The 18,265-nt window shown below is 38.7% G+C and overlaps 2 protein-coding genes across 3 annotated transcripts in view; both read left to right on the forward strand.

The window, feature by feature from the left end:
- The window catches only part of MAMDC2 (MAM domain containing 2), a 374,048-nt gene that overhangs the window by 23,051 nt on the left and 332,732 nt on the right, over positions 1-18,265 (forward strand). The gene's annotated exons all lie outside the window — the stretch shown is intronic.
- Positions 1-18,265, forward strand: part of CFAP95 (cilia and flagella associated protein 95) — a 113,057-nt gene that overhangs the window by 23,051 nt on the left and 71,741 nt on the right. Inside the window, exon 1 of one of the 2 annotated variants that reach the window (XM_026519349.3) lies at positions 13,680-13,907. The exons of the other annotated variant lie outside the window; for it this stretch is intronic. Within the exon in view, the coding sequence (XP_026375134.1) occupies positions 13,741-13,907 (167 nt within the window). The 5' untranslated portion in view covers positions 13,680-13,740. Of the gene's footprint in view, positions 1-13,679; positions 13,908-18,265 lie in introns of those variants that run through there. 2 annotated transcript variants of the gene reach the window in all.

Raw genomic sequence — 18,265 nt, forward strand, 5'->3', positions numbered from 1 at the left:
GTTTAACACAGAACTTGAAGTCCTAGCCACAGCAGTCAGACAACAAAAAGAAATAAAAGGCCTCCAAATCTGTAAGGAAGAAGTCAAACTTTCACTATTTTCAGATGACACAATACTCTCTACAGAAAACCCAAAAGACTCCACCAAAAAAATTGCTAGAACTGATACATGAATTCAGTAAAGTCTCAGAATACAAAATCAACATACAGAAATCTGTTGCATTTCTATACGCTAAAAATGAAGCAGCAGAAAGAGAAATCAAGGACTCAATCCCACTTACACTTGCACCAAAACCCTAAGATACCTGGGAATAAACCTAACCAAAGACATAAAAGACCTGTACTCTGAAAACTATGAAACACTGATGAAAGAAATTGAAGATGACACAAAGAAGTGGAAAAACATTCCAAACTCATGGCTTGGAACAACAAATATTGTTAAAATGCCTACGTTACCCAAAGAAAGCTATACATTTAATGTAATCCCTATCAAAATACCAACAGCATTTTTCACAGAACTAGAACACGCAATCCTAAAATTTGTGTGGAACCACAAAAGACCCCTAATAGCCAAAGCAATCTTGAAAAAGAAAAGCAAAGCTGGAAATATTACAATTCCAGACTTCAAGTTATATTACAAAACTGTAGTGATCAAGACAGTATGGTACTGGCACAAAATAGACACCTAGATCAATGGAATAGAATAGAAAACCCAGAAATGAACCCTGAATTATATGGTCAATTAATCTTCAACAAAGGAGGAAAGAATACGCAATGACGAAAAAAACAATATCTTCAACAAATGGTGTAGAAAAAATTGAACAGCAGGGGAATGAAACTGGACCACTTTCATACGTCACACACAAAAATAAACTCAATACAGATTAAAGACCTAAATGTGAGACCTGAAACCATAAAAATCCTAGAAGAGAGCACAGGCAGTAATTTCTCTGACATCGGCCATAGCAGCATTTTTGTAGATGTTTCCTGAAGCAAGGGAAATAAAAGCAAAAATAATATAATAAAAAAATATTATTAAAAAAAGTGAAAATAAACTATTGGGACTTCATCAAGATAAAAAAAACTTCTGCACAGCGAAAGAAACAATCAACAAATCTAAAAGGCAATCTACAGAATGGGAGAAGATATTTACAAGTGACATATCTGATAAAGGGTTAGTTTCCAAAATATATAAAGAACTCATAAAACAACACCCAAAGTTGTAATAATCCAGTTTAAAAACAGGCAGAAGACATGAATAGACATTTTTTCCGAAGAAGACATACAGATGGCGAACAGACGTGGAAAAGATGCCCAATATCACTCATCGTCAGGGAAATAAAAATTAAAATTACAATGAGATACCACCTCATACCAGTCAGAATGGCTAAAATTAACAACACAAAAAACAACAGGTGTTAGCAAGGATGCAGAGAAAGGGGAACCCTCTTACACCGTTGGTGGGAATGCAAGCTGGTGCAGCCACTCTGGAACACGGTATGGAGGTTCCTCAGAAAGTTAAAAAGTAGAACTACCTTATGATCCAGCAATTGCATCACTAGATATTTACCCAAAGGATACGAAAATCTTATTTGAAGGAATACATGCACCTTGATGTTTATAGCTGCAATGTCCACAATAGCCAAACTATGGAAAGAGCCTAAATGTCCATCAACTGATGCATGGATAAAGAAGAGGTGGTATATTTATTTATGTGTGTATATATATATGTACACACACACACACACACATATATGGCAATGATGTGAATGGAGCTAGAGAGTATTATGCTAAGCAAAATAAGTCATTCAGAGGAAGACAAATACCATCTGATTTCACTCATATGTAGAATTTAAGAAACAAAACTAAATAAACATGGGGGGAAAAGAGAGAAAGGAAAATCAAGAAACAGACTCTTAACTATAGAGAACAAACTGATGGCTACCAGAGGGGAGGTGGGTGGGGGGATGGGTTAAATAGGTGGTGGGGATTAAGGAAGACGCTTGTGATGAGCACCAGGTGTTCTATGTTGAACCACTAAATTCTACACCTGAAAATAATATTACATTCTATGTTAACTAACTGGAATTTAAATAAAAACTTGAAAAATTAACAATGAATAAAATAAAAATAAAATAAAAGTAATACTTTCTGAAATATTTATTTTAGTTTTCTGTTGCTGCATAACATTACCAAAAATGTAATGGCTTAAAACAGTGTTTGTTAGCTCACAGTTCTGTAAGTCAGAAGTGGGGCAGGCTTCACTGGGTTCTCTAGGATCTCACAAGGCTAAGATCAAGATATCAGCTAGACTGGGCGCTTATCTGAAATCTCTAGGGAAGAAATCACTTCCAAGATCATTCTGGTTGTTGGCAGAATTCATTTCCCTGCAACTGTAGCACTGAGGTCTCCATTTTCCTGCTAGCTGTCAGCTGCACACGACTCTTAGAGCTCCTAGAGGCCACTCTCCCTTCCTTCATTTGGGCCCCTCCATCTTCAAAACCAGCAATAGTACCTGGAATCCTCTTGTTTTGTTTTTTTTGTTTTTTTTTTTCACTTTTTAAGTTTTATTTTAATTCCAATCAGTTAACATGCAGTGGTATATTAGTTTCAGGTGTACAATGTAATGGACTCCTTCTATTTTAGATCTTTCTTTCTCTTCTGCCACCAGACAGAAAACTCTCTGCTTTCACAGGGCTCATGTGGTTAGATAGGTCCACCCAGATAATCTCCCTTTTGATTAACTCAAAGTCAACTGACTAGTACTCTTAATTGCATCTGCAGAATCTCATTTGTCATGTAATATAACATAATCACAGGTGTAATATTGCATTCATTATATTCATACTCCCTCATATTAGGGAAGGAAATCTTGGTGGAGGACATGGATTTTGGGACTCTAGCTGCCACATTGCTCGTAGGCTTCTCTTCACTTACTGCCACGTGAATCCTAAAGGCTCAGCAGCCTTTACAACTATTTTGGAGTCTCTTAATTTTACCAAAATTTGAATTTCTGTTTTCCATATTTTTGTGGCTTTCAGATTTCCATGGTAAGAGGAAACTGCTAATGCGTCCATGTTCATGTTAAAAATTTCTCTGACCATTTTTGATAGTGATTTATCCCTTCATCAGGTGGTTTTATAACTCTAGGATTTGTTTCTTTGGAATTTTGATTCAGATTAGCCAACATGCTGCATCTGATAATTCAAGCATTTGAGTTGGGGGGGGGTGATTGGTAGTAGGGGACTTAAATCTATTATTTGTTGTTTTTGCTTATCCTACCTTATTTCCTTCTGTGTTTCCCAATAACATCTTGTGAGCTCACCCTTGTTGAATTTAATCTGGGGGAATCCTGAGAATATAAATTGGGGATACTTGCTTTGGCGAGGATTTGTATTTTTTTATTTTTAAAGATTTCAGGGGCACCTGGGTAGTGCAGTCGTTAAGCGTCTGCCTTCGGCTCAGGGCGTGATCCCGGCGATCTGGAATCGAGCCCCACATCAGGCTCTTCTGCTGGGAGCCTGCTTCCTCCTCTCCCACTCCCCATGCTTGTGTTCCCTCTGTCGCTGGCTGTCTCTCTGTCAAATAAATAAATAAAATCTTTTAAAAAAAAAGATTTCATTTATTTGAGAGAGAGATAGCACATGAGAGAGAGAATGAGCAGGGGGAGGGGCAAAGGGAGAGGGAGAAGCAGGCTCCTCACAGAGCAGGGAAATCCACGAGGGGCTGGATGCAGGCTTGACCCCTGGGTCCCCAGGATCATGACCTGAGTCAAAGGCAGATGCCCAACCGCCCAACTGACTGAGCCACCCATGCACCCCCGAGAATTTGTATTTTCATAGACCCCTTCTGTTGTTGCTTCAAAGGCTCCAGGCTTAATGCAGAACACTTGATAATGAGCTTTCAACCTTGCCAGAGGTCCAAAGCTTAGTCACAAGATGGTAGTTCCGATCCAAGTATTAGCCCCAGGGCATGCATATATTTTGAATTTTTTATTTCTCCCTGATCTTGTTTCAGTTCTTCTGTTTTCTCTTTCTCTTCCTCCCTCCTTCCCTTTCTTCCTTCCTGTCTCTTATCCTTTCTTTCTTCCTTTCTCCCATGCTTATGTTGTGCTAATAAAGGCAAAGAATCAAATGTGTGGGACACAGTGGTAGCCCTACTGTAGTTGGCATTGGTCAGAGTAAAACAGTGTGCTCTTTCCTGAGAATCACTTTTTAAGGGGATCAGGATCAAACTGATGCACATCTGGAGGTTTTCAGCCAAAATGAATATGAAAAATACGTAGGTTTGTTTACTTTGTTCACCTGCGAAAAGAGAAGGCATGTTAACTCTCTTCATGTATCTGAAAGGGTTTTTCACAAGAGAGAAATAAAGCTTATCTTTTATCTTCCAGAAGCCGAACCAACAAGTGCATCTAGCAGAAGGTTCATGTTAGCTCAGCATAAGATGGAATTTACGATTATACTTGTACGAAACTGGAATGGGCTGCCTTTGTGAATCGTGAGCTCTCTCCTCTGGGTTCATGTAGAGGTAGGTAGGATAAGTCTCCTTAGCAGTGTTCTAGAGGCCAGGAGTACCCTTCTCCCTTGGCTAAGATGCTGTACCATGTAACTTTCACTCTCCCGGTGAGCTCAGATTCTAGGCTTGTTCATTCCGTGACTCTTATAAATTTAGATAGAAAGGAAGAAATTATAGCCATCTGGAAAATAAAAAACATTTATGCCACATTCTGAGTATAATGGAAGGAAATTTCGTGTCACAGTACTGAAGAAACTTTTCCAATTGGTGAATCGGAGTAATCATTAGTATTTTTTACTTCTAAAATAGTCTTCCTTGTAATGTGCCAAGAAGAAAAGGCAATTAATTTTTACACAAAATATTCTCCTCATGCATATCCACACTGGGAGAAAATATGATGCATTTTTTAATAATAATAAGGTTCAGTCAGAAATAGAATTTAGTTCATCTTAAACTAAATAGAATAGACACTGGTAAATGAGAAGAGATGACAGTGCATGAGCTATATAATTACATTTAAAATACATTTCAGGGTAGTTTCCTTTAATATTAAAACTGTAATTCTTGATAGAAATGGATACAGGCTTTTTGAATATTTTTGTAAAGGATATTGAGATCTTGGTATTTTTGTTCTTAGAATTTTATATGAACATAAAATCACACTTGTTCTAAAGTCATCACTTTAGGGAAAACAACACATTTAACCTTTCACTGTGGAATAAAAGCTTATGTTGAAATGTTTTAGAAATTCAGATACCCTTTACATTCTCTGGATTCTAGAGTGACAAGAGAAATCTGAGGAAGAAAGATTCAAGTCCCCTAGTCCTATTAGGGACAGTGAACACACCACAGTGGGGTGGGGTTACTCTGAGAAAGGAAAATCAATCCAGACACAGAGTAGATGAGAGTAAACGAAAGGCAAAATGGGAGCCAGATGTTTTTCAGGACAAAAATGAAATTTGATCCCAAGTGACAGGCAAAGGGATGAGAGACCCAAACTATTTGACTGTATTTTATGAAAGCTTTGGGAGAATGGAATTGTATAATTTCAGAGGAAATTAACAAGGGGGGGTATTTTGGAAACATACTGCTAGCCCAGCCTTACAAACAACTTAATGCCTTAAGTTGAAAAGCCATGACATATCTAGAGGAGACAAAAGTTACAGAAGTAAAGGACATAATACTGTAGTCCTACTAGAGAGTTCAGGCTCCTGAAAACAAGAATATATATACATATGTAGTATCTGTAGTAGGATAAGATTAAGAACCTTCCTTGGAGTCTAAAGATAAGAATATAAGACTGGCTTTGTCTCTGGTTGTGTGATTTAGTTTACTCATCTTAGAAATAAAAATGCCAATATGAACCCCACATTATTTTTGTAAGGGCCAGGTAAGAGAATATATCTGAAAATATTTTATGAAGTGTCTACACTACAGATACCCACTGCCTACAGTGGGTATCTGTTGTTTTTGCCTATCAGGCATGCTTTCCCATTATTTTGAGAATCAATCTGTTTTTCCCTTTAGTCCAATCCCATACTTTCAGTCTAGATTAGTCAGAAAGGGCAAACCTCCCTCGGGAGGGGAGACCATGACACAGATCAAGCTGGGGAGCATACTAATCAACCCTGGGCCTTGAGCTAGTGGTTTTTTTTAGAACAATCACGAGTCAGGTCAGGCCAATCAGTTTCTAGGACTTTTGTTGGAGCTAGAGGAAAGAGGAACACTTTATGTTATGAGAGGGTAGGGAAGCAATGTAAGTTGTTAGCCACTGGGGAGAGAATAAGCCATTCTCAGCCATTTGCCTGAAAATAAGCTTACCCAAGAAGGAAAGCAAAACCAAGAAATAGTGAAATAGCATCCCAAGACATCATCAACTCCTGGGATTCATATATGCTTGAAGCCAGAATTGCCCCTGTAATTTCCATCTACATGAGTCCGTAAACTCCTCTTTTTGTCCTAACTCGTTAGATTTGGCTTTGTGTCATTGGTCGTCAAAACTGTACTATATGAGTCACTATGATTAGGGAAACTTTAACTAGAAATTATTAGTGTTACTTGGAAACTCTCCACACCTAATGTATACTAAAGCAATTACAGTTGCCCCTTAAACAATGGAGGGGTTGGGGTTAGATTTCCTTGATTGGCTCTGTCATGGGTCCTATGAAGTCATACACAATGTCTAGACAGTTCTTTCCAGCAGGAATTTATTGTTTTTTGGGCTTGATGGTTCTCATAGTTGTTGGTGTTTTTTTTTTTGGTAACAACAGTGGCATCTTTAATGGTATAATCTTTCCAGACTTTCTTGATGTTCTCTGTATTGGGTTTCTCTTTCATAGAATTGACAATCATTCCCATAGAGTAGTGTGTGTACTGAGCCTTAAAGGTCCTTAGGAAACCCTGATCAACAGTGATTAGAGATGTTGCATTTGGGGGCAAGTAGACCACTTTCATGCTGTCAGTGTTGAACTCATGGGAATCTGGGTGGCCAAGGGCATCATCCAATATCAAAAGAAAATATTTCCTGACTTCAGGGACAAAGCATCATGATGGCACCAGCTCAGAAAAAAGGGTTCTTTTTGTCCAGACCTTCTTGTTGTACATCCAGAAGACTAGAAGCTGGTGTTTATCTTTTCTCTTCAAGGCTCAGGGGTTAGCAGCCTTTTAGATAAGGGCAGTCCTGATCATAAACCAGACTGCATTTGCACAAAAGACTGAGTTAGCCTATCCTTTCTGCCTTAAATCTTGGTGCTAGCTTCTCTTCCTTACTAATACATTTTTTTAAAGAAAGATTTTATTTATTTGAGAGAGAGAGAGAGCCCGAGAGAGAGCACAAGAGGAGGGGAGGGGTGGGGAGAGGCAGAGGAAGAGCAGAAGCAGGCTCCCCACTGAACAGGGAGCCCAACATGTGGGTTGATCTCAGGACCCCAGGATCATGACCTGAGCTGAAGGCAGACACTCAACCAACTGAGCCACCCAGGCGCCCCCCCTTACTTAATACATTTTTATGGCAATTTTCCCCCCAGAATAGGGCACTTTCTTCTGTATTAACTATCTGTTCAGGCAGATATCCTTTCTCCTCAATGATTTTCTTAATGGCATCTGGGAATTTGTCTGCTGCTTCTTGGTTGGCAGAAGCTGCCTCTCGGTATCTTGACATTTCTTAAACCCAAATCTTTTATTTTTTTATTATTTTTTTATTTTTTAAGTCATCTCTCCACCCAATGTGGGGCTTGAACTTACAACCCTGAAACCAAGAGTCTCATGTTCCACCAACCGAGCCAGCCAGGCACCCCTAAAGCCAAACCTTTTTAAAATTATCAAACCATCCTTTGCTGGCATTAAATTCTCGAGCTTTAGATCCTTCACCTTCCTTTTGTTCTAGTTGTCATGTAGTGACTTTGCTTTTTCATGAATCATATTAGAGTAGATAAGGATGGCTTTCTTAAAGCAATCCTGCATCCACATACAAGCTGCATTTTCAAAATGATATAAAAAGGTATTTCGCAGAAAGTGCAGGGTTTTCATGCCTGCTGGCAAAGCTGCAGCAACAGCTTCACAAATTTTCCTTTTTTTTTTTTTTTGTTTAAATTGTGCTTATGCTGAACTCCTTTATCTTGAAATGGTGGGCAACCACAGCTGCAGACCTCAGTCTGTGGTACACATCAAGCAAATCATCTTTTTCTTGTAATGTCATGACTTCTTGGGACTTTTGGGAGCACTTCCAGCATCACTAGTGGCACTTCCAGTGGGTCCCGTGGTGTTATTCAAGGTTTATAACATTGCACTAAACATGATGAAAACGATGTGAGAACCATGAGAGATGGCTTTTTACTGTGCAGCACAATTTACTGGAGAGCCAAAGTGCTCAAGTGGAAATGTTCAGCGTCATAGGACGTTGGAAGAGGGTGCTCACGACACTTGAGCTCGCTGCAGGAGCAATGGGAGGTGGCTACCAAATTATTACCTTAGTACAGTAGGTACTACAATTAATTTTCTGCAGTTATGGCTTAATACAGCATCTTTACACTTGCTCACATTTCTCTTGACTGCAAATGGCACTATGTATGGTCTGTAAGTGTGTGCATAAGCTCTGATAAATTTTAACTTTTCTTTAACAGATTTGTATATATTTTATAGTAGTAAACAATAAAAGAGACTAGTATCTACATATATATTTAAGAATTCATGATATACCGACTGTTTTCTTAATTTTTCGATATTTCTAGGTTACAGTTTGCAAGTTTTTTCAAATTGTCACAAATCTCCGAAAACTTTTCCAATATATTAATTGAAAAAATTCCTTATGTAAGTGGACGTGTGCAGTTCATAACTGAGTTGTTTAAGGGTTAACTATACTAATTGGTCATAGAATGGGTGCTAAGAATATAAATGATTGTTTGGTCTTGAAAATCCTTACTCTAAGTCTGCTTCCTTTGTTATTATTTTTTAACATTATCATACTTGCTTTATTCCTGCCCTGGCCCTTTAGAAAATGATCTTTTCCCTGAAATAATCTGAAAACCTCTGTAGTTTAAAGCAACCTAAACATGATGCTGTAGAAAGAGATTTAATGAACAGAGGAAATAGCACCACAAGTCTGGCGTATGCCAGCCAAACGCAAGAAACTCAACCTCGTGCAGCACTCAGACAGTCCTTTAAGGTTCTGGAAATTCTCCAGCTTCTTCCCTGAGCTCCCGACCTCTACTCCAGACTGGTGACTGGGCATCCTCAGCTGTGTGTGTGGTGTACTCACCAGCCAGAAAACTCCTGCACACACCTGATCCTCTGGGGGAAGCCTTTCAGTGGGTTTCTTACCAGCCTGCTCACCATGCATCTGGGAGTGGGACTTGTGGGGACATGGGAAAATGTCCATCACCGTCAGGAGCAAAAGGAGCCCAAATCCAGTTTCTTTTCTCTGAGCTTCCTCCCTGGGAGAGGATGTTCCTTTATGCAGAGTTAAGAGCATGAGAAACAGAAAGCCACAACAATACTGAACTTAATTTCAAGTACCTCTCCTTTCCTAAGAATGGTTAACTGGTAGATACATGGTCTCATTCTTGTCGCTAATAAACAGTAAAGGTGCCAAGAAACCAAAGCAGCACAGGGTAGAAAAGGAAGAAACCAAGGGTTTAGATCATTTGTGAAAATGGATATTCAGTCTTTGAATAATTAAAGATATCCAATCTGTAGAATGTTAAAGAACTCCCTAATCTACATTTATGTTAGAGGATGTTATTACTAATCCAGGACATTAAAATTTTATCATAATAGTTATGGACAGTTCTGCCAAAGAATCTCACTTATTGGCTATCAAAATAAGGAAATGCTGAATTATAGAATACCATATTTTGAATATTTAATAAATTAATCCTCTCTGCTGATAGTAGGAGTTCTAGAGATCATGCCTGTTGCATGACAGTACTTAGTCAATATGAAAATTAATAATAATTGTTTGAGAGCAAGTCAATGCCTAATAGGTTTACAAACCAAATTAGAAGTACAGAGAAATCATACTCAAGGTTAAATTCATTTTTAAAAAGACCATTGGTAGTTATGAATACTTAAAGGAAAGGAAAGAAGATTGGAGCTTTTGTCAGAGTTGACTCTTTTGAGAGTTCTTAGGTCATTAAATGGGAGCTTATTCATATAATTTTGGCCCTGGTATCTGGATCTCATTATTTTTCTTTCATATTTTTCACATAACTGAATTGTACCAGATTATCTTGGGTGCCCAACAACAGATTCTGACTCTGAAATCCATTTCACTTCTCGAAGGAGGAAGAAGGGGAGGAGGAAATAGAGAGGGAAGGAGAAGAGAAAGAAGGGGAGGGAAGAAGAAGAGAAGGAGTAGAGCATCGGAAAGGAAAGGATAAAGGGAGGAAATGTGGGAAAAGGGAAAGAAGGGTGAGAGGGAGGAGGAAAGGATGGAAGTGGGGACGTGGAAGGAGTGGGGAAGACCAAAAATCTCATTCATTTTGACATTGGTGGTAGACTCTAACTTTTTTGTATAAAACATTCTCAAGTGAACCCCGAGATGTATATGTAGTGGGTGACGGGAGCTCCCTATTCCTGGAGAATTAAAAAAATATGATGCTATCAATCCTTGATTAGGACATAGATACTTAATTTTAAACTTCTGAGTATTATATAATTTAAATACAAATTGGGTTTTTTTTTTATAGATTTAAACGATTCAACATGGAGATAGTACAAGGTAATTTTCTTACAGAATTAGATTTTTGTTTTCTCAGCTTAATTGCATGATATTTGGTAGAAGAAAGTTTAATGCTGGGGGGAGAATAGGCTGATAGTGACTTTGGAAGGTTCTGGGCAGGTGCTTTCCTGGAATTGAGCCGATGATCGTTAAGACAGAAAGAGAAAGGAGATGCTGTAGAGGTTTGCCCCTGTGGCCATTTACATCTGGCTGGTTTACATCTGTTTTAGGTTTGCTGTTCTGGTCAGGTCTTCTTGGCAACTTCTTAAATAATCTGATAAAACGGATAAATATATTAGAGTAGCCTCACATGATAGGGGTTCCCACTTCCTGAGTTGGTCTGCCTGCAGTTTCCTGTAGAAAGTCCTGTTTCAGCCACTTGAACTATAATTTTCTTACCCCAAGGATATTATGGTGAAAAGAGATTAATCTAAATAGAAGGCATTGCTTTAATCCCTACACTTCATTGGTTTGATGAAGTTTGAGGAAAACAGGAATAACTCAAGTGTGTTGAGGATCAGTGATTTCACATTTAAAAAGCATAAAGCTTATTAATGGTCTTGAAGAGAAAAGATTTCATATGAATACAAAACCATCATTGTCACTGGTAACATATCCAAATATCTTGCCAACATTTTTCTGATTCAGACTGTTAAATTTCATATTAAAATACAATAAAAAGATACTCATTTGAAAAACCCTTGTAAACAGACAAAGCTTGAAAAACAGAACGTATATTTAGGAAACTCCACACAAACAAGCACATTTTAGGGCGCTTTTCCAAGTGATAAGGGCAGAGTTAGGATGTAACAATAGCAGTAGTAGTTGAAATTTAATTGAGAGCTAAGCATCCATTAGGCACTGTTCCACCTGCTTTCAATATATTATCTTACATAATTCTCACAAAACCCTTCTGTTCTCTTCCTATTTCATCGATAAGCAATCAGCAAAGCAAAAATTCCACAGAATGTACTGGTGTATACAAAGAGAATGGAAGGAGTCTGAACTTGAGGGTGTCAGAGAGTCAATCTCATATATCCCAACACAAGGATGTTGAAAAGTGTTTAGTAGACACAGAAGACATAAATCTGGTAAAGTTGGTATAAAGGGGAAAAAGTATAACAAAAAAGCATATTCATAGACTAAACTAGGCTTCAGCTTGGTTTAAGGAACTCTAAAATAATAAGCTACATTTGTTTTAAATCTCTGTAGTACCCATCCATGTACCTCAGAAAGGGCTTGACTCTGGACAGCCTCTGTCTCTGAGTCAAACTGGCTGCAGAAACCTGACATCTTGGTCGTGTATATATTATGTTGCCATCACTTTAAGCATAAGCAAAGTAAATACACTTTAAGCATAAGTAAAATAAAATTTTAAAAAACAGATGGTAGTAATGATGGTAATATTTTTGGAGTGACAGCAACATGTTTTGCTTTGTTTGGGCAGAATTAAGCTTAACACGGATCTTATTTAGCCTTTTCAAGTTAATTTCTATTTTTCTTTTTCATTTCTTCAAGAAGAAAAGGGCTAAAATAGCGCTCAGTACTCACTAGCATTTTTCTGGTGACAGTGGACTATTTATCTGGTTTTAAATAACATGGCTTAACTGTGGCTGTCAGTAAAATAAGGGCCTTAGCATACCACAGGCACCCACACTAGGTACCACAGGCCACAGAGAAGCACTTAGTAGTTGTGTGTAATCAAATTTGTGAAAACTGATCCAGAAGACCACTTCATTATTTTTAGGAGTGCTATATAATAAATCTTTTGCAAACTATAGAATCCATTTGTAATGTGAAATGTCTCTTAATTTGTGTTTTTAAGTTTGTATTTTTGTGTATATGTAGTCTTTATAAAGTAAGACACTTCTGGAATTTATGGAAGCCCAGGTAAATCTACAGTACTCAAAGGCAGTATTCATTCTCATACTCTGAAATGATGCCATGTATTAAGCATCATGCCAGGTCAGAGGGATGGCCATGATGAAGTCCACTAATGCTCTTATGGTGCTCAACTCAGCTGGGGAGGAGAATTCTGATGTGTTAAATATTCCTCTCTTAGAAAGTCAAAGATGAAATAAGCACCTTCCTTCTACAAAGCAGCTATCCAATCATTTCTTGAAAGCAGTGCCATAGGTAATCTTTTTGAAATCTCCTCGTCACATATTAACACAATAATGTAATAAATTTGTGTTGTCATAAAGTATCAAGTGTGAAAATGAGAACTGGCAGGTCTCAGGGAGCTGAATGCCCTGGAGCCCTAAACTGTACCTTAGAGTTGGGTCTTTCAGCGTTACAGCCTGAAGGGACCTCAGATTCTTGTGTCTACCCTGCCCCCTTCTCCGTCCCATCCCGTACTGTTTTTTTCAGAGGAAGAAATTCGTGCTCACAAAGGTTGAGAAAGTAGCTGAAACCGGAATCAGTCAAGGCTTTTTCATCCCCAGACTTTTTAGCTGATTTGCTGAATGATTATGCTCGTCCTTCTCAGAAAAGCTATATAAATGACATATTTTAGGGTTTGAGGGGTGTTCTCTTGCTCCCTTTTAATTAAACTTACATGCTTGTAAGTAGAAGGTGTGGTGGCAACAGATGATGGATGGTAAAAAGAACTTCTGCAAGGATGGTCGGAGCAGACCTGCTCTGGGCTCAGGTCCCCTAAGCCCTTAACTGACCCGCTGGTCCCCCTTAACTCCGCCGGCCACTCTCAGGTTTAGGCTGGTGGTAGGGTGAAACTACAGATTCCAGGAGGCCGAGGATGTCCCTCCCAGCCTCTCCGTAGGCGGGTTGCTCCCCTCGTTGCATTCTGGGAAATGTAGTTTCTTTCTAATCAGTAACCACTGTGTCTGGGAAACCAGAGCTATTAGGTTTGAGGGATCCGCCCCTCCACTGGCCCCGCCCTCTCCATTGACCCCGCCCCAGGTTGCTCAGGAGATGAGAGACGCCGAATCCTGATCGGTGTTGGGTGGGGAGCAGAATAGGTGCGGAAAGAAATCCTCCGAGGTCTGAATGTGGCCGGCCTCAATGGAGCGCTCTGGCAGTTCCTGCCAGGACTGGTGCAGCAGTAGGCAATACTGGTTTGAGCTCGGACCCATGGACTTGCTGGAGCGCAAGGGCTCCCTCACCCTCCGCTCCCATCACAAGAAGTACTCGAAACCCGTGTTGGTGTATTCTTGGTGAGCGAGCTCTCTGCAGTTCCCGGCTGCTGGGGGAAGGGATGGGGAGGAGAGGAAAGGACAGTAATAGAAAGAGGGCAAAGGTGTTGAGGATGGAATAAACAGATAAGAGAATGAAAAAAGAGGAAGAGAAGAGCAGAGAAAGGAAAAAGGAAGAGGTGAGAAAGAAAAAGAGACAAGTGAGCTAACTAGGAGAGGAGACAAGGGAGAAAAAAGAAAGGGAAGAAAGATCTTCAAAGGAGAGATAAAGAGGGTGGGAGTGAGAGCTGGGGCAGCAGGAAGAGATAGGAAAGCCTCCAAGAGCAGCTCCCCAGACATACTGAGACCTGCTGCAGCAGCTCCCTGTCCACCAGAGGTCATAGATCACCCTCACAGACGATGGAGGTGAGGGTTTTTGCAGAGGCCTAGAAATCACATTTCTGAGATAACATTACTTATTCATAAAAGGAAGGGTCGGTTAGGGAACAGCAGGAGGGAGATGAGTTAATTTGTCTAAACCCTCCTTGATCCTATTCATTCATGTTATGTATGTGAACCCTGCAATTTCTGTCTTGCAAACTTTCTACGGCTTACCCACTTTCCTACAAGTCCACTCCCCTACTTTTAATTCCCTTTCCTAAAACTAACTCTCTGCCTGTTTTGAACTCAGTGTGAGAGGCTAGATAGACTTGGGATCCAAAGCTATATTGGGAAGTAGAAAATCCTCTTTTAGCCTCATACAGGGGTTACCTCATAGATCTCAAGCAAAACACTTAGCTCTTCCATGATTTTGTTACTCTATAAAGATGTAGGTCATAATATAAATCACTATTAGAAATTGCTGTTAAAGACAAAGACCTTTTTCAAGTGGGCAGTGTTTCTGCTCTCTTCTGCCCTACCATGATTTGTGGACATCGTAGACATCAGTAGCAAAACCACAGAAGAACATACATGAGAAGGAGATGAGGAATTTGGTAGGGGAGAAGTGTGGTCTAACACGGAAAGTCATTCTGGTCACTGCTGAAAATGTAGAGTTCTTATGCTGTTAGTTTTAGAAAGAATGTTGGGAACAGGAAGAAATAAATTCAACAAACATTAATGTATCATGTACTTTGCTATGTGTTGGAGACACAGAGACAGATAAAATGGATTCAATGAGTTAATTTGTCTAAAGCATTTAACGCCTTGCCTGTACGTAGTAAGCAGTCAAAAATATATGGCAGCTAAAAAAAAAAAAAAAAAAAAATATATATATATATATATATATATATATATATATATATATATATATGGCAGCTAATACTAATTTTTTAGGATAATATAATGGTTAAACACTTGGACTCCAGGTTTGAATATCAGCTCTGCAGCATGTGCTATGGCAAGTCATATGACTGCTCTAGGCCTCTGTTTCTGCAACTGTAAAATGGCGATGATAGGATTATTGTAAGATTAAACATGGTATTGTGTGTGAAGCACCTTTTAACATGTAGCGTGGCACATAGTAAGCACAGTAAAGGTTATATACATGTATTAGGACATGGTCATGGATGTCAAGGAATTTCACAGATCTGTAAAGGAGAATGCCATTAAATTCAGTATAATCTGATTTGTGCAAAATAGAGGTGAGTATAAGAGGTAAAGGTAACAAGAAGAGGTGTGTGTGTGTGTGTGTGTGTGTGTGCGGTTTCCTGAGCAGGGTTTAGAAGGACGAATAGGAGCTCCATAGATACACAAAAGAGAACATGCTCTCACAGGCAAGTGCAATGGACGACAAAGAAGCAACCTCATAGGGAAAAAGAAATAGTTCTCCAAAGTCCGGAGTACAATCGATCCTCATTATTTGCAGATTCTGTATTTGTGAATTTGCCTTCTTGCTAAAATGTATTCATAACCCCAAATCAATACTCATGGTCATTTATGGACATGTGCAGAGAGGCACAATTTTTTAGTCACTCTCCACCCCCACACCCCCTCAACCCTCCAGACTGAGATCAGACAAAGTGACACTCTGCATTCTTGTTTCAGCTCTCATACTGTAAATAAGTAAGTTTTCTTTTTTCATGATCTATTTAGCATTTTTGTGCTTTTCATTGGTAATTTCATTGTCGATATAGCCCCCATACTGCTGGAGTGCTATCTAGTGTTATGTGCAAGAAGGCTGTGATGTGCGTTGTGGAGAAAATATATGTTGCACAAGCTTCATTCAGTCACGAGTTATTGTGCTGTTGGCTGTGAGTTCAATGTGAGTGAATCAGCAGAATATATTAAATAAGGTATATTTAAGCTTAAACATACATAAAACCAGGTTATATATTGATTGGTTTATGAAAATATGAGAAGAGGCTTATAGACACCTACTCCTTTATTTCCCCAGGAGCAGTCATTTGGTATTTGCTAATTATTTGTGACAACTTTATAGAATATAACAACCTAAATAATGAGAGTTGGTCATAAAATGTGAGAAATACTTGATTTCTTTGAGCTGGCTGTGCTGTTGGCATCCTTGCTTCCCTTCCATATCCAAGCAGTCACCAAAATCTATCTTAAGAAAAAACAAAAACCTACATAAAGTTCAAATTATATAAACTTCCAAATGAATAATCTGATCAACTATTTTGTTTTTATGCATTCTGGTCATAATTGTTTGCTTTCTATTAACTTATTTTATTATATATTAAAACTTATTAAATTTTAATCTTTTATGAGTGATTTTTATTTAATTGGTGAATACTTACTATCTATGATATACCATTCAAGTGACCTCTCAACTGAGTATTTGATCAATTAAATGACTGTACCTCTAGGTTTGCAAGTAGAATCTGAACTGGGAAAAATTCTGATTATATAGTTTGAACATTTGCATGATTTCTGTGTTTCTCTATATGTTGCATGTAATACAAGTCTGCCTGACTTCACTCCACATATTAAAAACCGTTGTATATAATAGACCTGATAAAGTGATATGCACAGAATGGTTGTTAAAAGTATCCCTGATGCATTACTGGAATAAGTCATTGCCTAGGCACCATCTCTTCCTTACAGCTGGAATGATGGACAGGGCCATGTCACCTGCATCACACTGACACTTCTGAATGAGAGAGGCCTTTTCTAGAAATTATTTTTCTCTATTCATTCCTGTAGCATTTGTGGAGCTATATCATTAGATGATTCCATGAAAAATTCTGAGTCGGGGGGAAATCATCTCTTGGGGTATCTTCCCATTCAGTGGAATAATGGAATACTAAGAACCAGAACAACTAGATTTGCCCTTAATAAATTCTCTGATGTGAGGCTACTTCTTTTATTTTTATGTATGTATTTTAACTCATCTCTTCATTGCCCAAATCGACATCAGGTAATAAGTGATGATAATTTAAAGCCCCAAAATTCATTCAAGTCTCCATGGAGACAGTTCATGCTCTGGTCTCCATGGTGACACCTAGAGTTTTAAGAGCTCAGGTTAATTTTATGTATATTTCAATTACTTTTCTCCCCTGTCTAAGCCCTAATTAAAGAGCCTGTGCATTTTACCCTTCCCTTCCTCACCCCCCTCCCTATAATAAGAAGAAAACAGAAGGAGAAAGGGAAAAAAAGGAAGAAAAATAAAATGCAGTGTTAATTGTGGGGTAGGGAAGTTCATAGTTTTACAGATTACTACAGAAAAGCATTGGGTTGGGGAAAGAAATTAAAGATCTTTTCGTGATGCTCTTCAGACTTACACTCTATTGTGCTGTCTGAACAGGGAGTTCATGTATATTTAAGGTACTCCACAATCAGAGAACCCACTTTCAAGGCCACAAGATATCATTAGTGTGCCTACAAAGAAAATAGAAATGCATTTTCTTATTTGCTGTATCATTCTTGCTGTATTTAATCAGCGACTTTCTCAGGGACTAACTTGGCAGGGACTAACTCAGGGCCACACTAGGGTGACAGACCCTCTCTAGCCAGCATCCTTCTCACATCTCCAATACACACTCACAAAACACATGAAAAGGCAAATCAAAAAGCCCTTTAGCAACCACAAGGTGCAGCCTGCCTCTTTTTAGAAATCCATAAATGCTTCCCCTTCCACCAAGCCTCCATCCTCCTACTTTTAACTGCTCAGGCCCTCAACCAAATGCTTATTAACTCCTATTTTATGTACATTTTAAATAAGTTTGCTTATGTGGTTTCCATGCATGAAACATAGACTTTGGAGAGAAGAGAGAAGAGCCTTTAAAGAGGCTTTTTTGGTCAATAATGTGAAGTGAGAAGAGCAAGCCTCAGGGCAAGGGGTAAGAACATAGTGGCTGCTCAATTCACATTCATTTAAAAAATGAACAAATGAGCAGATAGAACGAACACACACAGAAACCCAAAAGGCACTGGGTTGGGAC

The sequence above is a fragment of the Ursus arctos genome, unplaced genomic scaffold (assembly GCF_023065955.2).
Source record: "Ursus arctos isolate Adak ecotype North America unplaced genomic scaffold, UrsArc2.0 scaffold_33, whole genome shotgun sequence".
NCBI classification, from domain to species: Eukaryota; Metazoa; Chordata; class Mammalia; order Carnivora; family Ursidae; genus Ursus; species Ursus arctos.